A 22,614-nucleotide genomic window follows, 5' to 3' on the forward strand; every position below is an offset into this window, starting at 1 on the left:
GAGTTTTTTACGAATGGGTAGACTTCTTTTGTCTCTGTCTGGACTTAGCCGCCATTAGACGATGCGTTACGAATTAATGTGAGTTGTATTGTTGTTTGATCTAAATATATTAGAGTTTATCAAAAGTGTGAATTATTTATGTAAATTAGCTTGCCCACGTCATCTATAAAATTTCTTTAAGAATTTTTCAGCATTTTTTAGCGGTGTTGCTGGGCTGTGCCGCGACCAACAATAGCAAACCCGTAAATCGGGAACAGATGCATAAAAATCAATGGTGAATTAAGAAATTGTTCTTCTTTTTCAGTGATCCTGTGGCTGATAAAATTTGAATTAATTATACGTTTGTGCATTCGTAGGCGGATAGCTAATGTTAGTTAACATTGAAATTTAAACAGTTTGGTTCTTTCAAAATATCTTAAATGTGTAATGAAGTAGGTTTGATCAGTGATAAATGTCGGCTTGGCAATAATTAAAACATTTTCTGCTAATAGAGGTAATCTTGTGTTCTATGGCTAGTGCCGGGATAAAATTCAGTAAAAATATTTAACAAAAAACCCACTGCATCTGGAAAGTGTATGCCAAGGCCGAATGATTTAAAGGACTCAATTCTCAACCTAATATTCTTAACCAGTTCATATGAGTTCACGTAAATATTATTTTTTCTTTAAATATACGTAATTCTTAAGAAAGTAAAAATTTTTATTACCACACGAAAATAAGAGAGTGGTTCTACAAAAAAGTTCGCACGAAAGAAAATTAACTTAAAAACAACAGATAAATTTTATTATTCTTCTTTAACGAAATTTCAAATCAATCCCATTCATTACGACCGATTTCGTTAAATTGGCGCCCAACGTGGGGCTCGAATATGCAGTGGCCACTAAATACCCGTGAGATAACTAGGGAATTAATATAGTCGAACTTTGTTGCAGAACATTTAATAATTTTTCTATGTATTGTATGTATTGCATAACCAATATTGTGTGGTAATACCTGTGTATGATTTTTGCATGAGAACACTATGTACCCAGAGGCAAGCTGAAGAAGAGAGCTCAATATTTCGAAAAATTAATTACCTACCACAATATCAGGGGGCAGCTGCACCCAAGATAGATCACCAAAAGGTAAAGCTACAGTGTAGTTGTCCTGTGGGTAGTAAAGTAGCCTCAGTGCAGTGTTCTCGGATCATTAGTGGTGTGCTTGTTGTTAGTAAATTGTTTTAAAATAACAGGACATTTAGGTAGTTAGTCATTGTAGTATATAGTAAGTGTGTATTAGTTAATGTCCATTTCTTGTGTGATTATGTCAGTGAAACCTGAGTGTTAGGATATTTAGTTCAGATTTTATTTCTTTTGTTTACTATGGTTAGATTGCGTAGTCAGAAAGATATCAACATGGATAATGAGCAACAGTCAGTAAGTAGTGATACCGAGTTGGAAAGTGGGACACAAAGTAATGTTAGTGACGTAGTTCAGGAAGTACAATGTGAGAATCTGGGGGCAGAAGGACAAGAAATGTTGCCATTGCCACCCAGTGATTCAGTTGATAGCGGAAATACTGTGCCATCCGCAAGCACTGGACACGGACCAGAGAGTGGTGAGGTGTCAGAAGTGCAATCATTAAGAGTTATGTTCGGGCGCATGCTCAATTTCCAAGCTGAATTTGTACGTGTGCAAGCAGAGCGTGATAGAGAACGTGATGCTAAACAAGCAGAACGCGATAGAGAACGTGATGCTAAACAAGCAGAACGCGATAGAGAACGTGATGCTGAACAAGCAGAGCGTGACCAGAGATTGGTAGCTGAATTTGCATGTATGCAAGCAGAACGCGATAGAGAACGTGATGCTGAACAAGCAGAGCGTGACCAGAGATTGGTAGCTGAATTTGCCAAACAAGCAGAGCGCGATAGAGAACGTGATGCTAAACAAGCAGAGCGTGACCGACGCCTGCATGAGAGGGACTTGCAGTTGATGCAAACTTTAGAAGTTATGCAAAGGGAGATTGTTAGTTTGAAACAAAAATATGAAACCATACCCAAAACGGTGCAAGAATTAAGCGAAAGAGTAGATAGTGTTCAAGTGGCTAACGCCAATATAGTAGAGGAAATCAGTGTCCTGACTAATAGGGTCGAACAACTAGAAATTGACACAACTCAAGTAATTGAGAACAAAGTGATCGAACAAGTGCACAAAGTAGAAAATGAAGTCATAAAAGAAATAGATCAGAAAGTGCACGCCGCAATCGAGGCCAGAGATGTGGGCTCAAGTGCGGATGTGCAGGATCTAAAAAAGATAGTGCACAAGAACATTCCGCTGTGGCAGCGGAGTGTGGACCGTCGTCTTGCCGAGATGGAGCTTAGCTTGCGGCATGACGAGGCACGGGCGTATGTCACGCCAGCCAGTTCCAACAATGATAGGCATATAAATACTGCAGTAAAAAATTGCGACTGCGAGACAGAACAGGCAACCAATGTAAGCGAAACAAATAAATGTCATTCCAAAGTAGTGATTGAAGAAAGCTTGATTAGGAACCGACAGTTTCAGATCTTTACAACGGAGAAGAAATCTGTTCACCCTGTAGTGTTTATCAAGGGATTTAGAAACATTTTGCCTAGCGTTTGGAGTCATACCCAGAAAATACAGTTCGTTATGTCTTACATACAAGGAGATGCTGCATTATGGGCAACCGAAGCAGCTGACAGTTGTGATACATATGAGCAATTTGAAAAAGCATTCTTGGCCAAATATTGGTCAACATGTATCCAGGAGAGATTACGGAAGGAGGTATATAATCCAGAGCCGTATTCTCCACGACTAGGCAATTTCCGAAAATATTTTGAGAAGTACATTAATAAGACCCGTTACTGGGACGAACAGATTTCATCCCGGGATTTGATCAGGCTTTTGAAATCACACTTGCCGATACATGTAAAGGAAAAACTTATACACGTGCCTGAAAATGATATGGAACATTTCTTGTCTGTTCTGGACTCAATTGACCTGATTCAGGAGGACGTTAAGGCAGCCTCTAAACAGGCTAGAAGTAACGGAAATGGTTATAGAAATGGTAGAAATAACACGCCTCCACCAAGTAATGGAAACGGCGGAGGTAATAATAGGAGACAGGAGTATGCACAAAACGGAAATAGAGGTAGAGACCGGAACGGCAATAGTCCGCCGGTGAATAATGACCGGAAAAGGAGGTTCGATGACCGGTATGAAACAGGCCCACCAAGCAATAATAGATGGAAAAATGCCAGGGGGCCAAGCAACACTAATACTTATAATCATGCAAACCGAACTTGGCCGCAGAACCAGAGGCCCAGTCCGGACCGGCAAAACAGTGAAAGATATGACAATAACCGACCGCCACCACAAAATGCGCCAATTGCGCAACCGTGACGGCCGACGCAACACAACGTGCACATAGTGGAGGTCAGTGACACAGAGCAGCCACGCCCATCCACTAGCAATAATTCAACAAACTAGATGCAGCCGAGATACGCTCTCCATCGTCGGCTGAGGTTTGGAGTGAGAGCAGCCCGACACAGAACAAAACACCGAACAAAATCTGTATCCTTAGGTATAATGACGGGGTACAGATGGGAGATGAATTAATAACTGAACCATCCACGTGCATAAAGGAGCACAAAGACAAAGTACAAGCGATAATAGGGGTCAAAATTAACAATATTGATGTGCAAACGGTCGTAGATACAGGTGCTACTGTCAGTGTTATGAGTATGGACTTATTCAAAGTACTGGGGAAGGAAAGGCGTATGCTGACTTTTCCCGTGAATAATTGTAAAGTCACTGGAGCCATAAGTGCACAGCGACAAATAATTAAACTCCAAGTGCGGGTAGAGATGTATGTAGGGGATGAAGCCATAGCGTGCTCATTCCTGGTAGTAAAGGGTTTAAAGGTAGCCTGCATTTTGGGGGTAGATTTTTTAAGAGAAAGGGACGCAATAATCGACCTTTCTCGGGGAAAATTAAGCTTGATGAATGCTGGTAGGAGAATAGAATTGTCCATGCTCAGATCTGAAGAGGTACCTGTACCTAATTGTAACGCTATTAACATAAGGTGTAGGAATCAGTGGATACTACATTTAGACAATCATTGTCTAGGTCAGAATCTCTATTATCCTGACGTACAAGATGATCAATTAAAAGCAAATGTGGACGCACTTGTGAACAAAGTATCACAGTCCGAAAATTTGAACTCTATGCAACAGCAGGATTTGGTACAGTTATTATCTAATTATGCAGATGTATTTTCAGAACGACCAGGAATTGTTAAGGGATATCAGTACAATATCGACGTAAAGCCTCACAAAACTTACTGTCGAGCCTCATACTCCATTCCTTGGTCCAAGAAGGAAATAGTAGCTAAAGAAATAAGAAAACTGATCGAGTGGGGAATAATAGAACCGTCTTTGTCCCCTTATAGTAGTCCTTTGGTGGCGGTAGCAAAAGCAGACGGACAGGTACGGTTAGTACTAGATGCGAGAGACATAAATGAAATTATTGTACCTGTTAGGACTCATCCGGAAAATCTTGATGAGCAAATTCAAAAATTTCATGGAGTGCAATATTTGACATCTATTGATATGAGAAGTTCTTTCTGGCAAATCCTGCTCACACCCGAGTCGAGGAAATATACTGCATTTATATTTGGGGGAAGGAGCTACCAATTTAGGGTACTACCTTTCGGCCTAAATGTAAGTGCAGGAGTTTTTATAACAGCCCTCGACGCGGTTTTAGGTCCGGATTTGCTGCAAAGGGTAACAGTGTATGTAGACGATCTAGTGATTGCCACTGCCACCTGGGAGGAGCACGTAGAACTACTGAGTAAAGTCTTAGAAAGGTTTAAGCAAGCGGGAGTAACAGCGAATCTTGATAAATCCAAATTTGGACGTAATCAGATTAAATTTCTAGGTCACATAATAACACCACAAGGCATCAAGCCTGACAGCAAAAAACTTGATGTAATTCGTGGGTTTCCTAGTCCGAGAACTAAGAAACAGCTCAAAGCATTTTTAGGTCTAGCATCTTTTTTTAGACGGTTTGTTCCAAACCAATTAATGAATAACGAATCTTTATTGAGCCTGTTGCGTAAAAATGCGCACTGGGTGTGGACAGAAGAATGTCAACGCGCATTTGACGCTATCAAAAATGCCTTGGTGAACGCCAATATACTGCGACACCCAGACATGACAAAAGATTTTTGTATAGCGACAGATTCGTGTTCATACGGTCTGGGCGCGTGTTTATTTCAGTGGGACAGGAGCAACGACCCCACAACAATCAATGTAATCGGATTTGCCAGCCGCACACTAAACAGCTGCGAGAGAGCATATTCCGCTACCGAATTAGAGGTTCTTGCAGTGGTTTGGGCGGTAAAGAAATTTAACTATTACATCTATGGTAAAGAAGTCAAAGTATTCAGTGACCACCAGGCTTTGAGCTATTTAATGACTTGCAAATTATACCATACCCGCTTGCTAAGATGGAGGTTAGCATTACAGGAATATAAAATTAAAATCATGTACCTTAAAGGACAAGATAATGTTGTAGCAGACGCCTTGTCGAGGCTTCCACTAGGGCAATCCTCAATGTCAAATATTTTGGGACAATAGGAGGAATATCGAATACTATTAGTACAAGATAAGGTACATAGGAGGGACTTTTTACATATGTGTAAAAATATGTCCATATTGCAGGAAACTGATCCGATTTGGCGAGATATCATTAGTAAAATTAAAGAAGGAACCAATCTTAAAAGTGTTCAGAATTTCAAAATAGTAGATAATATTCTGTATTATAAAACAGGTGTGTCAAATGACCATGGAGTCGTGTGTATACCACAACAGGCTATCCCAGCTGTAGTGCGGCACACGCATTTAGCATGGGGTCACGCTGGGATAGGCAAGACAATAAGGATTTTGTCCAAATTCTGTTATTTTAAGGGGATAAGCCAGCAGACTCGCACCATTATCAGGACTTGTCCTCTGTGCCAAAAAGCTAAGTTTCAAAATAAGTCCACAAGGTTTGAACTGCATCCTATAGTGCCTCATCGACCACTTCAGTTAGTATCTATAGACATAGCAGGACCCTACCCACGAGCCAGGGGTGGATTGAAGTACATTTTAGCGGTGTATGACCTTTTCTCTAAATATTTAAAAATATACTGCCTTAAATCAGCCACTGCTCGTGGAATAGTTAAATGGTTAGGGAAGGAATATTTTACACAAGTGGGTAAGCCTGAAGCGATAATATCGGATAATGCTTCCTATTTTACAGGCCATACCTGGAAAAACTATTTACATGAACAAGATATAAAGCATATACTAATTTCCCGTTTTCACCCACAAGCAAGTTTAGTAGAGAGAACATTTGGAGAGTTAAATAAATTTTTCAGGTTATACATTGCATATAAACACACAAGATGGCCAGATCTGATACCTAAGTTTGTAGAAGTTCACAACGCAACCCCGCATGCTTCTACGGGGTATCCACCAAACGAGATTATAATGAATAATAATAGAGTTTTGAATGAGTGGCTGGCACCTTTGCCTAAGGTCCCAGTCATTCCTGAGCCTAAGGAAGAGAAGATAAGAAAAGCAGGGTGCAACCTTACCAGGTGCGCTCAGAAAAGGAAAGAAAAATATAATCGACATGTGACGAATAACCAAAAATTTAGTGTTGGGGACTTGGTACTCTTACGCAATCATCCTAAGTCCTCGGCATCCTTGAAACAGAATAGCAAGTGGCAATTGGTGTACAATGGACCTTTTAGAGTAGTAAGTGTGCCACATGAGTGTAGCTATCTCTTAGCAGATCCCCACTCAGGGAGAATATGATTGACTTTCTCATGTGTATGGATATTTGTGTTATGTACTCTTTTAATTTGTGTTATCTAGAACATGCTCTAAATGTTTGCACAGATAATCTGATTAGTGCAATTATTTGTAGTGTTAAGCTGTGACAGAGTTCAATCAAAAAGAACATTTTAGTAATGATTAGTTAGTGTACTACATAATTTTCTATGTGCCCAAATTTGAAATATTTCTTGGCACAATCTTCTCTATTATGTGTATGTATGTATATATGTGTAGCTGTCAGATTGACAGATTCGAACCCAGAATAATATCAATAATATGAGGCCCTGAGAACTTTATTATCGAACCAATGTTATTAGAGAAAATAATGCACCCAGTAGTGACCCGAGGGCACCACGGGAGGCAAACTTGTTGCAAATTTATGTAATGCAAAGTTACGCACAAAGAAGCTTCAATTGAAGCATGTGCAGATTCAAACAGTAAAAAAGAGCTAGCCAGATACAGTCCAAGTCAATTTTTGCCTACAGAGACTACACTGTAGTTACGTAGGACGTTGATAGTAAAGTGTGACATGAGTTCAAAGGAGTTATTGAACAATATGCCTGAATCCGGCTGGAATGCACAAATAAAATCTACTCGAACACGAATATAGATGACTTTTGGGCAAACTAATACCAAATTTTAATATTTTGTTACCATGTACGCAAATATCACACCTTGGTAAAGAGTTACGAATGTGCTATTACAAAAAAAAAAAAAAAAAATTGCACAGCGGACATTGTAAATAAAAATAAAGGAACTTAAACAAAAGTGCAGTATTGTGCGGCAGAGACAGACAGTGACTGTTAAACCTGCAGCAATACGTCACGGAATAGTTGTGTATAAGTGATAAAAAACTGTATCATCGCCGTGTGTGCAAGTGGACAAGGAACTAGCACGACACGAACAGTGAACCGATAACGGACGGTGGATCAAGCTAGTGTCAAACTTTAACTCTTTGTGTGTCAAGGGACGCTAGGAAAGCGCATTGACTACGAAGATACATTTTGTCCTAAGGTGAAAACTTACGTGTGACTAATGACAAGTCATGACATGGTGAAAAATATTGTATGCCCATAAAACGTGTTACTGTGACAACGAAACATTGTGCAAACCAGACTAGTGAAGGCCTACTGAGTAATAACTGCCACTAACTGTGTGCGTTCTTTCCCACAGCAGGAAAAATGCCTATAAGGATAGTACACTGTTTCTGAACTTGTTGCATGTTTCCTGGAGCACTGCAAGAAAACGTCGCACGGGCGAGCGGATATCCAACGCGCATCCGGCTACATCAGCTATGCAGCGGCCGCAGCAGCCCGTAGCAGACCAGACAGACAGCCACGCCCCTCCGCGCCGCAGCTGTCAACGCCGGGGGCGGTGACCTACACGGAGTCAGCGCGCCGCGCCGAGCGCCGCTCAACAATCACTCCGCACCGCTCACCAAATACAGCATTATTGATTTTTTTTTATGTTCACATAAACTGAATAACATGTCAATGACTTCATTTCGATAAACATTGAACATTTACTACGTAGGACAAGTGACCTTGTAGTGTATCACACGAATAATAGTATCACACACAAAAAAACTTCAGTCGAACTGTATGTGACTGTGATATTGTGTAATTGTGTAACCGTTTGTGACGAACTGAATTTAATTCAAATGAATAACTGCATTTAATTCAAATGACCATGAACCAACTGGGATGGCTGGGCTCCGGCACAGTTTTGCCCAGGTTTCCTGTTTGCCTACGCCCAAATGGGGGAGCCATGAACTTATATAACCCTGGGACTAAATAAAAGAGCCATTCCGTAAAATATACAAGTGTAAAGAACGTTACTGGCACCATTGTGTCAAAGTGTAAAAACTCTTTGCCAAATGCTGCCAGGGGGCAATGTAACGTTCCCTGGCAAACTCACGTTATTAAAAAAAAAAAAAGAGTTTATTTGTACCATATACGCCGCTCTGGGCAAGTTGTATATATCGTAATTATTGAACAAAAATATTACTGAATGTGGTGTAAAAGACATTTGTTATTCTCCTTATATTTTTTGTTGTAATATTTCTCTGTATTTAGGATAGGAATTTTTCTGTATTTATTATGTGATTGTAAAATGTGTCAGTATTTGCGATAGCAGAGATATGTTGCCAGAAGAGAATAATATCGTCAATTTGCAAAGAAATGTTAATAGTCAGCAATACTATTTAAGCACAATGCATTATGTATTCTTTGGTCTTCTCTGTTCAGAAGTCATTGCGGTAGGACACTGTGAAAGAGTTTTTTACGAATGGGTAGACTTCTTTTGTCTCTGTCTGGACTTAGCCGCCATTAGACGATGCGTTACGAATTAATGTGAGTTGTATTGTTGTTTGATCTAAATATATTAGAGTTTATCAAAAGTGTGAATTATTTATGTAAATTAGCTTGCCCACGTCATCTATAAAATTTCTTTAAGAATTTTTCAGCATTTTTTAGCGGTGTTGCTGGGCTGTGCCGCGACCAACAATAGCAAACCCGTAAATCGGGAACAGATGCATAAAAATCAATGGTGAATTAAGAAATTGTTCTTCTTTTTCAGTGATCCTGTGGCTGATAAAATTTGAATTAATTATACGTTTGTGCATTCGTAGGCGGATAGCTAATGTTAGTTAACATTGAAATTTAAACAGTTTGGTTCTTTCAAAATATCTTAAATGTGTAATGAAGTAGGTTTGATCAGTGATAAATGTCGGCTTGGCAATAATTAAAACATTTTCTGCTAATAGAGGTAATCTTGTGTTCTATGGCTAGTGCCGGGATAAAATTCAGTAAAAATATTTAACAAAAAACCCACTGCATCTGGAAAGTGTATGCCAAGGCCGAATGATTTAAAGGACTCAATTCTCAACCTAATATTCTTAACCAGTTCATATGAGTTCACGTAAATATTATTTTTTCTTTAAATATACGTAATTCTTAAGAAAGTAAAAATTTTTATTACCACACGAAAATAAGAGAGTGGTTCTACAACAAAGTTCGCACGAAAGAAAATTAACTTAAAAACAACAGATAAATTTTATTATTCTTCTTTAACGAAATTTCAAATCAATCCCATTCATTACGACCGATTTCGTTAAAACGCCCATCAGGATGTTCAAAATGACTCTGAGCACTATGGGACTCAACTGCTGAGGTCATTAGTCCCCTAGAACTTAGAACTAGTTAAACCTAACTAACCTAAGGACATCACAAACATCCATGCCCGAGGCAGGATTCGAACCTGCGACCGTCGCGGTCTTGCGGTTCCAGACTGCAGCGCCTTTAACCGCACGGCCACTTCGGTCGGCCCATCAGGATGTGACTGGGCCAAGTATGGAAAACGGTATGTAATCACACAGTCAAGAATACATAGGAGGTCTCTTGTAATTATAACAATGGAGCAGGCAGAAGTATCTTCAGCGGGTATTTGCCATTCTCCCGGAGAAGCCTTCATGTTATTCATTTTACACTTGACATCATGGATGTTATAGTAAAAAATTGAAATGAAGAGATAATTAGGCTTGACATCATGGATGTTATAGTAAAAAGTTGACATCAAGAGGCAATCAGGCTAAATGTTACTTTTACTGATGAGAAGGAAATATGTGCCTTTACAGGAATACTGAAACTTGGATGCAGATAAAGAGAATTCTGTCGGTGTACACGATTTTGGTCAGTCCTAACGGGTCGGCCTGTTTACAAGGATATTATGAGAAGAGAAAGTTTAAAGGAACTTACTATAATCATTAGGTTTGATGACAAAGCTACCTGACAGCAAACAAAGGCAGCAGACAAGGAGGGCGAGGTTATCAGCGCCCATCAGTTTAATTCAAGCTTTCACCAAGGTGAATGACAGGTTTCCACTATTGTATAAACCAGGAGTGCACCTCACTATTGATGACATGCTGAGCTTGTTTAGCGGACGTTGCCCCTTTACGAAGGAGAAACCGGCTAAGTATGAAATCCTAATGCGCATGGTGTGAGACACAATACAAGGATATGTATATGCATGTAAGGTACCGAGTTTGACCACGCAAGAACGAGGTTCGGCAGCTATCGTTAAACAGCTAGCAGTGTCCGTAAAAAATACTGGTCGAAATATTAGTGCAGACCGATACTACACATCCGTGGATACGGCGAAAGAACTATATCAAGAACACGAAATAATAACAGTAGGAATTTTCCTGTCAAAAAGGAAGCATATTCCAGTCATAATGAAGAACAAATCAAATTGAGAGTATTATCCGTCAATGTTCTCGTTTACAGACCCAGCAACAGGTGGATCAGCAATTACTTTGGTATCTATGTAGTAGAAACAAAACAAATAAAAACTTGCTGATATTATCAACAAAGTACCAAGATCAAGGCACTGAAGGAGAAGAGATGAATAGAACCCACATAAACAGACATTATAATCCCACTAAAGAAGGTAAAACATATTAGCAGAAGTACAATAATCTAAGTAAACAAAAACGGTGTTGTGAATAATGTCATAATATATACTGCATGTAACACACATTTACAACAAATTTTAAAGTGCGTCTCTGCCCTGAAGTTGAGGAGTCAGAGTAGTTTGTCTATTTGTATTGTAATATGCCAATTTTTATTGACCCAGCCTAATATTTACAACTAATAACAATATTATAAGTTACTGCCTTAAACAAAATACAAATTTTTATCGGTATACCATTTTAATACCAGTGGATCCACCGAACCGTTCCCACTCAGGCATACATGTTACAACAACAACAAAAAATTGCTTAGGCATCCTAGGGTTAAGACTGGTATAATACAGATGAAGTACAATCCGCCGCCACAGGTACAAAACCACTGGCTGGATATCGGCCATGAAGAGACCTGAGGCTATTGAATGCAAAAGAAGTGGCTTCTACAGAAGCTAATCATCCAAAACATCAGCATGGTAGTGTATATCTGGTTAAGCAAGTAATGAGCTATTCCAGCAGACCAGTCGAAGCTCACATTTGTGCATAATTTCAAAAAGCTTGTTAGTTCAAAGAAGATGGTAGTTTAATTCAAGTGTGTTTTGGCTCTATGGGCGCTCTATGGCGAGGTTAACAGCGCCCATCAGTTTAATTCAAACGTCAATTTTTCTCTACCTTGCCATCTCTGTCTTGCATAAAATTCGTGGCGTCTCGTATAGAGGTTAAATTACCATTTTATCCTTCCTCCTCACTAACACTTTCAAGTCTACTCAGTGTAAATGAACATACCATCAAATCACTAATTGTATCGAATTCCAAAACTGGAACTTGTACATAGCGTAAAAGCGAAGACCAAAATCGGGTATACATCATGGATACAAATTGCGTATTTAAGCTTGGCTCTGGCTCTGAGCACTATGGGACTTAACGTCTATGGTCATCAGTCCCCTAGAACTTAGAACTACTGAAACCTAATTAACCTAAGGACATCACACAACACCCAGTCATCACGAGGCAGAGAAAATCCCTGACCCCGCCGGGAATCGAACCCGGGAACCCGGGCGCGGGAAGCGAGAACGCTACCGCACGACCACGAGCTGCGGACCGGTAACAGGGAACTGAATCTTTAGAGTCTATCCTCTAAACGTATTTACAAATTGTCTGGCTTTTAGTGGTAACATAATAGTGTGAAAAATTATATATGAAATAATCCTGTGTTTCCGTTCATCCTAGATTAATCTTACCGAGTCATCAATCTTCTGACTGGTTTGAAGCGCACGGCCACTAATTCCTCTCCCGTGCCAGCCTTTACATCCCAGAGTAGCAACTGTAACCTGCGTCCTCAGTTACTTGCTGGATGCCTTACAAGTATTGACCCACTACAACTCCATCTAGCATCACGGAAGCTGTTTCCTAATATCTCAACAGAGGTCCTATCATCCCGTTCCTTCCTCTTGGTAGTGTTTTCCATATGTTCCTTTCCTCGCCGATTCTGTGGAGATCCTCCTGATTCCTTGCCATATCAGTCCACCTACTTTTCAGATTTCTTCTGTAGCACCACATAACAGAGGCTTCGATTGCGTTTTGTTGCGGTTTCCCCATAGTCCATGCCTCACTACCATAAAATGCAGTGCTCCAGACTTGCATTCTCGGAAATTTCTTCCTCAAGTTAAGATCTATATCTGATATAAGCTGATTCTCTTGGCCAGGAATGCCCTTTCTGTCAGTGCTGGTCTGTTTTTATATTCTCCTTGCCCCATCCGTCATGGGTTATTTTGCTTCGTAAGTAGCAGAATTCCTTAACTTCATCTACTTCTTAATCCACGGTTCTGATGTTAAGTTTATCACCGTTCTCAACTCTCTATCTCTCGTTACTTTCATCTTTCTCAGTCCATCTTCTATAGCCGTTACACAACTCATTCCATTCAACACATCCTGTAATTCTCCTTCACTGAGGATAGCAATGTCATCAGCGAATCTTATTATCTTTCCACAATGAGTTATAATTCCGCTCTTGAGGCTTTCTTTTACTTAGATCATTCCTTCTTCGAGGTTTATAGGGTGTCCATTTTAGTTGAAGACACTGAAATATCTAGAAAGCTACACACCGGATCAAAAAAACTATAGTTCCAATTTGTTTGTCACGGACGGGAACATCCAACAATACCACACACGATCCCCACACCATCGCGTGCGGTGGGCAACTTTAAACTCTTGAATGGGGGCCCTCGGGGTTAAATACAGATTACGACTCTACGGCAAAAATCCACATACGTTTTGTCTGAAGCATATTTTCTTAGTTTCGCCAAAGACGGCGCTGCAGTCGGAGGAACAGTAGTGGGTACACCGTAGTATTTTACGACATGCTACTCGTTGGCCATTGAATATACAATGGCACGTGGGATACCACCTCCGTGCTGCGAGGGTAGCACAGGCTAGTATTTCATAACTGCTAAATGGAAACGACATTCGAAACGTTGGATCCCTCTGACATTTTTCCAATGACAGTAAGTGCTCAAACTTAGTACCACAAACTTCAGTACACTTAGTGATCCGCTTTTCAAATGACCGTACACACGACAGAAGAACATATGCGGGAGTATCAGCACAGGCGTTTCTAATGTCTTCACTGCCTGTAGGCATTTGTTGGTACACCATATCTTTTAAATATCCCGTCCGCAGCTCGTGGTCGTGTGGTAGCGTTCTCGCTTCCCATGCCCGGGTTCCCGGGTTCGATTCCCGGCGTGGTCAGGGATTTTCTCTGCCTCGTGATGACTGGGTGTTGTGTGATGTCCTTAGGTTAGTTAGGTTTAAGTAGTTCTACGTTCTAGAGGACTGATGACCATAGATGTTAAGTCCCGTAGTGCTCAGAGCCATTTGAACCATTTTTTTAAAAATATCCCCACAGATAGAAATCCTGCGACGTCAAATCCGGTGAACTAGCGGACTAATTAATAGGGCCATCTCTGCCGATACACCAGCCAGTATAAACACGGTCTAATACCTCTCGTATTTCAATCAATCCGTAATGCGATGGGCAAACAGGGCAACATTCTGCAGTAGTACCGGTAGTTTCTGTTCCAAAAAAGTACCATATTTGCGGCCATTCAACGTGTCATCAATGAAATACAGACCAATGATTCTCCACGATGCCACTCCATACGTTAACCGACCAAGGATTTTGATGGTCAGCTTGCCCTAACTAGTGAAGATTGTCTACACTTCAGTAATGGATGTCATTCCTGTTAACGCTACCATGGTTTGTGAATGCAGACTCTTCGGGAAACAGTACCTGGGCAAAGAACGTGGGGGTAGTTTGCATTTGTTCATGCGCCCATTCAGAAAACACTACCCGGTAAGGAAATCAGCGCCATGAAGTTCTTGATGAAGTGACAGGTGCTATGGAAGATACTTATGACAATGCAGTAGTGTGACAATACTATCTACGGACATGCCGGGCGCTTATCCGTGGGTTGCAGTGCACTTACGCTAGTACAGCTATTTCATTAGCTTCTCCTGTAACACGTTTGCTTCGTTTTGTCACTTTGTATGCTGCCATCAGACACAAAGGCGGTCATAATCTTATAAAAGAACGAACGAGAGCGGGCTTTCTCTGGAAAACTCTCGGCATGCATGGAAACAGCAACCTCTCCATTTGTCCTACATTCTCCGTTAACCAGTATCATTTCAGTTAATTTTTCTGTGTTCAATGTTCCTCGTCCACTTGCACGTCTGTTCTCCAGATGACAGGTAGGTGTGCAGGCAGTAATACTGCGCGAGTATTGTAATGTTTAGAGCTGCTGTCTGTTCTGCGTCTGCACGATCGTAAGCTCCGGTCGCAGTGTACTGCCTGTTCTGATATGTCGTAGTTGGCTAAATCGCCATGTGGCGCATCGAGTATTCCACTGTTGAGAAGTTGGAGAAATACAACGTTGCGAATGGGGTTATCAACTAGAAGTTACGAAATACTGGCCTGTCCTACCATCGCAGCATGGAGGTGTGGCCCCATGTGCCGTTGGATATTCAGGGGCCATTCAGTAGCATGTCGTAAATTTTGATTGTGTACCTGTTTCTGTACCTCCGATTACAGGACCAACTGTGACGAAACGAAGAAAATGCTTCCGTCAAAACGTATGTGGATATAGCCTTAGAAGTAATCTGCAATAAAACCCGGGGGGGTCCCACTGAAGATTTCAAAGTTGCTCCCCACCGCCCATGGACGTATTGGAGTGGCGGATCGAGTGTGGTATCGTTGAGTGTCCCTCTCAGAGATATTTCAATGTCTTAACTTAAAATAAACGCTCTGTAAGCTGAACAGTACGAACGAGATGTACAGGCCTGCCTTATAACCTTATTAACACGAGCACTTCGTTCTTTGTCTTTTAGTGTTATTGTTCCCTTTTGGTTCTTGTAGACATTGTAGATCATCCGTCTTTCTGTGTAGCGTACCCCTATTTTTCTCAGAATTTCGAATATCTTGCACCATTTTACACTACCGCACGCTCTTTCCAGATCGGCTAATCCATTGACGTGTCTTGATTTTTCTTCAGTGTTGTTTCCATTATGAACCGCAACGTCAGAACTGTCTCTTTGGGCCCTTACCTTTCCCTAAACCAAACTGATCGTCATCTCACATACCCTCAATTTTCTTTTCCATTCTTCTGTATGTTATTATTGTCAGCTACTGGGATGCTTGAGCTGTTAAGCTAATTGTGCGATAATTCTCGAACGTGACGGCTCTTGCTATCTTCGGAGTTGTGTTGATGACGTTTTTCCCGGAAATTTGATGGTACGTCGCCAGTCTCAAACGTTCTGCACACTTAGGTAAATAGTCATTTTGTTGTATTTCTCCCAATCATGATAGAAATTCTGATGGAATAATATCTACCTCTTCTGCCTTATTTGATCTTAAGTCTTACATAGTTCTTTTAAATTCTGTCTCTAAGACTGGATCCCCCCCATCTCTTCTCTGTGGACTTCTGTTTCTTCTTCCGTCACGTCATCAGACGGTCAGTCATACTAGAATGCAAACCGTGTTGGACATGTGTCTCAGCAATGGTTTTTACGAGTGTTGCCTTGTAATTAGACCAGTTTTAGGCTTTGTGAGAAGCAAAACACGTCGAGTGTCCTTTGACACTAATTGAGGGTTTCCGGGAGTGAAAGTATGTTTGCAATGAGCAAACGCTATATTCTACGAAACATCAGTTCTAATCAACAGATTTTTAATAATTTTTTACCATTACCTTCGATTTCCTGCGGCGAAGGAAACAGCGGGAAAAATAAAATCATCGTTATAGTGTAGGTGTTGTCTAAACATTATTTGGATTGTGCTGGAATATTATATTAAAGGTGAGGCGAAATAGCTGTAGAATGAACCATGGCCACAGCCAAATATGTCTGAAGTACTGTTTTATGACTTTTCACAGCGTAGCACATGTTTCGTGAGAAGCTCATCGGAATATTTATAGATTTCTCTGAACAATTTTCCCGTCAGTGACACAGCTGTAGAGTAATTTCAGTACAGTGCATAATTAGAAATTCCGGTACTATTTTTGAACAGTCCACGGTTACTTGGGACCTGGGATGTTAAACACTCATGAGGAATTGTATTTCAGTCGGATTAGATACAGCTGGCTAAGATGTTAGCGATTTGTTGTAGTATACACAGGTTTCTCGTTTGTAGGGAAACGACCCGGAGCCCGAACAAGTTGACAAAGTGGTGCACGGAGGAATGGTACCGAGGGGCGGTATTCCGTGCGATTCGCGGCAGAAGGCAGCTCGCGCCTGCCCTTCGTCAGTTAATTTGAATTCCGCGTGGTCGGCTCATCAGCCACGGCTGACGAGAAGCCAATAACGCCGGCTGCCTCATCTCGCCTGGTCCGCTCTGCGGAATTTGCTTCCAGGCTGCGGTAAAAACCGCCAGCTTCATACAACGCCGATAAGGCGCTTTGCCGCGAGGTAAGATAGCAGTGGTTATGCTACTCATTATATGTGTCCTCGGCTATTAGAATCCATTACAATTTGATAAAGTATTGATTTTGTATGGCCTGCAAACCCTTTTGTCGTCAGTCTGTCATCCAAACCCCTACGCTCGCTCTATTCCTCGCGTGAGGTTTTATCTCCTGTACAATTCGTGCTTCCAAACATCTGTCCAAACGAATTTTTCTCAGTTAAGGATATCACTCACATTTCTACTTGAATTATTCCCGGAACTACTGAAGATATCATGACATTGCTTTCAAAAATGGATAGTACGCGAATAGGTGTATACGTCTATATTTTTAAGATTTGTTTCTACAAATATTCAAAAGTATGTACGTTTGTAAATTTATGTAATATGTTTCATATGGGAAAAGGTGAAGAAAACATTTCGTAACGAAAGTCCATGACGGCTGCAAGTGGTCTTCAGGTGGCCGAACATAACCATTTCCAGTCAATGAATGCCTCATTTCCCGCTGTGGCGGTTCTAGGCGCTTCAGTCCAGAACCGCGCTGCTGCAACGGTCGCAGGTTCGAATCCTGCCTCAGGCAGGGAAGGTGCGATTTCCTTCAGTTAGTTAGGTTTAAGTATTTCCAAGGTTAGTGGACTGATGACCTCAGATGTTAAGTTCCATAGTGCTCAGAGCCATTTGAATGCCTCATTTCGAGGTTCATTTCGAAATTCTGCTAGACAAGCTCAAGTAGTGTGGCATAAGTGGGACAGTGCACAAATGGTTTAATTCATACCTCACTGGAAGAGTGCAGAAAGTTGAAATAAGCAGTTCTCGTAATATGCAAAGATCAGCACATTCCTCAAACTGGAGAACTATCAAGAATGGGGTTCCACAAGGGTCGGTCTTGGGTCCTTTGTTGTTCTTAATAAACATTAATGACTTGCCATTCTATATTCATGAAGAGGCAAAGTTAGTTCTCTTTGCTGATGATACAAGTATAGTAATCACACCTGAAAAACAAGAATTAACTGATGAAATTGTCAATAACGTCTTTCAGAAAATTACTAAGTGGTTCCTTGTAAACAGACTCTCACTGAATTTTGATAAGACACAGTACATACAGTTCCATACAGTTAATGTTATGACGCCATTAATAAATATTGACCTTAATCAGAAGCATATAGCTAAGGTAGAATATTCAAAATTTTTAGGTTTGTTCATTGATAAGAGATTAAATTGGAAGAAACACATTGATGATCTGCTGAAATGTTTGAGTTCAGCTACTTATGCAATAAGGGTCACTGCAAATTTTGGTGATAAACATCTTAGTAAATTACCTTACTACGCCTATTTTCACCCATTGCTTGCATATGGCATCATATTTTGGGGTAATTCACCACTGAGGAATAAAGTATTTATTGCACAAAAGCGTGTAATCAGAATAATAGCTGGAGTCCACCCAAGATCATCCTGCAGACATTTATTTAAGGATCAAGGGATATTCACAGTAGCTTCTCAGTATATATACTCTCTTATGAAATTTGTTATTAACAACCAAACCCAATTCAAAAGTAATAGGAGTGTGCACAACTACAATACTAGGAGAAAGGATGATCTTCGCTATTCAAGATTAAATCTAACTTTGGCACAGAGAGGGGTGAATTATACTGCCACTGAAGTCTTTGGTCACTTACCAAATAGTATCAAAAGCCTGACAGATAACCAACAAGTATTTAAGAAGAAATTAAAAGAATTTCTGAATGACAACTCCTTCTACTCCACAGAGGAATTTTTAGATATAAATTAAGAAAAAAGAAAAAAACAAAAAAATTATAAAAAAAATTAAAAAGTTCTTATATTAATTTGATTATGTTGTTAAATAAACTTAATTATCTCATGTACTGGAAAATTTAACTCGTTCCACATCATTACGAAATATCGTATTCATGATCCATGGAACTAGTATTAATCTAATCTAATCTAATCTAAACCAGTCCATTCCATGGAAAAACATCCCATACCACTACGGAGCCACCACCATCTACTACAGTGCCTTGTTGACAACTTGGATCCATGGCTTCGTGGGGTCTGCGCCACACTCGAAACTTACCATCAGCTCTTACCAACTGAAATCGGGACCCATCTGACCAGATTACGGTTTTCGAATCGTCTAGAGTCCAACCGATATGGTCACGAACCCACGAGGAGCGTTGAGGCGATATCGCGCTGTTAGCTAAGTTACTCGCGTCGGTCGTCTGCTGCCATAGCCCATTAACGCAATATTTCTCGGCACTGCCCTAACGGATACGTTCGTCGAATGTCCCGCATTGATTTCTGCGGTTATTTCACGCAGTGTTGCTTGTCTGTTACCAGCGACAAAATCAAATGGTTCAAATGGCTCTCAGCACTATGAGACTTAACATCTGAGGTCATTAGTACCCTAGAACTTAGAACTAGTTAAACCTAACTAACCTAAGGACATCACACACATCCATCCCCGAGGCAGGATTCGAACCTGGGACCGCAGCGGTCTCGCGGTTCCAGACTGCAGCGCCTAGAACCGCACGGCCACTTCGGCCGGCCTCAACACTGTGAATAATGACCTTTCGCTGTCTGTTGTTAAAGTAAGAGGTGAACCAATTGTGAGCTGCTCCCCATATTCCGTAATGGTGTAACGTCTGGTGCAATGTTTTGTGGTCAACACAACCATACACCTTAGTTAAATCAAAAAATATTCCTAGCGTTCGAAAACTTTTGTTTAACCCATCCAGTACTTCACAAAGAAAAGAGAATATGACATTTTCAGTTGTTAAACGACTCCTAAAGCCGAACTGTACAATTTGATAGCAAATTATTGATATACAAAGGGCGCTCAAAAAGTTTTGCACAGTCGTCTCTAATATTTTTAATTTTTGCCGGAGAAGAATGAAATTTTTAGTGAATGTACTTGGAAGATTTAGCTATAAGTTGGTGTATAAAAGTGTTTCTTTTATTTACAGGTGAGCCATAATGGACCGTGACGTAGACGTCAGGTTGTGACAACGGTCGGTGATGGAGTTCCTCTTCAAGACCAGCGATAACTCTGTCACATCGATTCACAGGAAGTTACTTCCTGTTTATGGGGAGGACACAATGGATCGCATCAGTAACCAGCGGTGGTTTCAGAGGTGTAAAGAAGGTGATTTCTCTCTACTGGACAATCCACAATGTGGTACACCATCGACGGCAGTGAATGATGTGAATAAGGAGACCATTGATCAAGTCATCCGAAATGCCAGATGTGTGACGACCCAACAACTTTCTGAAATGACTCGTTTGTCATTCGGTAGTGCGGTATCACTGGTACAGTCACTAGAGTACAAAAAGTCTATGCACACTGGGAAAATCAGGAAAATGGGTTGGAAAACTGTTTCTCATCCTCCCTACAGTACGGGCTTGACTCCGTCTGATTTTTACTTCTTTGGGCGTCTGAAGGCCCACCTGGATGGTAAAACATTTGATAGTGAGAAAGACCTTATTTCCTGTGTCAAGCGATGGTGTAAAAGTCAATCCCCAGAATCTTACAAAAGTGCATTTACATCATGGAAAGAACGTTGGGCCAGATGTGTCACAGCTGATGGAGGCTACATTGAGTACGCTCAATGTATAGCTAAATGTTGTATGTTCACAAAAAATTTCATCCTCCTCCTGCAAAAATGAAAAAAATTAAGGACGACTGTGCAAAACTTTATGAACGCCCTTTGTAAAATGATCAGTTGTCCGGACATAGAAAGCCTTTCCAATTACTGATGGCACAGAAATAGGTCTAAAATTGTTCCATTAAGTTTCAGGTGTGCAGCCGCAAGAAATCTCCTTCCTCTTCTAATAGTTCGGCTGTAAAACGTTCAGCCATCTTCAGAGTGAGCCGCAAGACTGGTGTTCCAATATAGGCTACCAGTAATTTCAAAGTCAACACCTACAAGCAGTTCAGTAACTTTAATACCTCTTACATTTTGATTAAATATGCTAGTTCTTTCTCTGCTTGGAAAAATGACGTTCTCTGAAGGTGATTCCTTAGTTAGAGGGACTTCCTTTTAGCAGGTACACCTATCAGCTGATTTCAATCTAAAACAGGTGCAGCTGTAACATCAACTACTACAGGAATTTTTCCATGAGTGATCCCACCACCACCCACAACACTGTAAGTTATAAGTTTTGCCAGCCTCCCCATCCCATGCCTAACGAGATGCAGGCCATGCCTAGTGAAACCCGACCTCCTGATAGACTGAACTGGCGCCACTGCAATGTGACCTATGATCTCTGCCATCAGTGCCCTTTCCAGCCCCATGTTAACACACCTAACAGCCGCATTAAGGTGAGATCGGTCGTGACGTTGAAGCAGTTGCACGAAATGCACATTAGTGCCACAAGTTTGAGTAGTTATCTTTACCAGGTCACCTCCTACATCATATTCCCCTTCCATATCAATACTACTCCCTGTTCCACTCACTATCACTAACTCATCCTGCTTCATAAAATTCCTGCATAACTCCCCTATGCGGTCATTCACCTGAACCAACCCTGCACTAGGCCTCACAGTGCTGGTGACCCGGTACTCACTCCCCAACACTTCCTGCAACTGCTGGCCCATACCTCTACCGTGTGAACTACCTAGCAGCACAACATTCTTCTTTCTGTAAGACTTTGCAATTAACTTAGGCCTCCTGACGTCTGACGACTGCTGCATGTATCTTAAACCTACATCTACAAGACGCTCCTCTCCACTCAACTCTGACAGTTGGTCAGATCTATTGTATATAAGCAAAGTACGGCTGTCTGAATACCTCCTCCTCCTAGCTGCCTTCTTGCCAATTTCCAGCACCCGTCCCCCAGCACCCCTTACTCTTCTGAACCTATCTAGTTCCTCCTTTGCTTATTATAACTGTACCTGAAGGGCACAGATCTTATGCTCCTGCTCCTCTATCAACTTATTTCGAGCACAGATTCTGTATTTCCAGGAGAGAGTCTTGTTAGAATGCCCACTGACTTCCTCACTGCATTCCACCCCCCCACCCCCCCCCCCATCTACTCAACGAAAACTCTTTGAACAAATCCCACACTGTAACCACTACTCACAAACATATGGCAGAGCCCACCACTCTTCTAACTTCAAACGTCCCCTTAGAAAAATTATACATGACTGTGACTAAACTGACACACAGTACTTTTAGCGCAACGCAGTCTGACTTTCAATAATCCCTACAAAAGAATGGCCCTGACTAACAATAACCTATACCTTTCATGAATCACTTACCTCACAAAAATCTTCGTTACTCAAACTACTGCAATACAGCGAGCGCC

General features: G+C 41.0%; 1 protein-coding gene across 1 annotated transcript; it reads left to right on the forward strand.

The window, feature by feature from the left end:
- Positions 1 to 1,394: 1,394 nt before the first annotated feature.
- Positions 1,395 to 17,196, forward strand: LOC124795662 (E3 ubiquitin-protein ligase BRE1A-like). Its single transcript, XM_047259736.1, has 2 exons — positions 1,395 to 2,471; positions 17,026 to 17,196. Exons 1-2 carry the CDS (start codon positions 1,395 to 1,397, stop codon positions 17,194 to 17,196), a joined length of 1,248 nt encoding a protein of 415 aa, XP_047115692.1.
- The last annotated feature ends 5,418 nt before the right edge of the window (positions 17,197 to 22,614 follow it).

Source organism: Schistocerca piceifrons, chromosome 4, assembly GCF_021461385.2.
Source record: "Schistocerca piceifrons isolate TAMUIC-IGC-003096 chromosome 4, iqSchPice1.1, whole genome shotgun sequence".
In the NCBI taxonomy this organism is placed as follows: Eukaryota; Metazoa; Arthropoda; class Insecta; order Orthoptera; family Acrididae; genus Schistocerca; species Schistocerca piceifrons.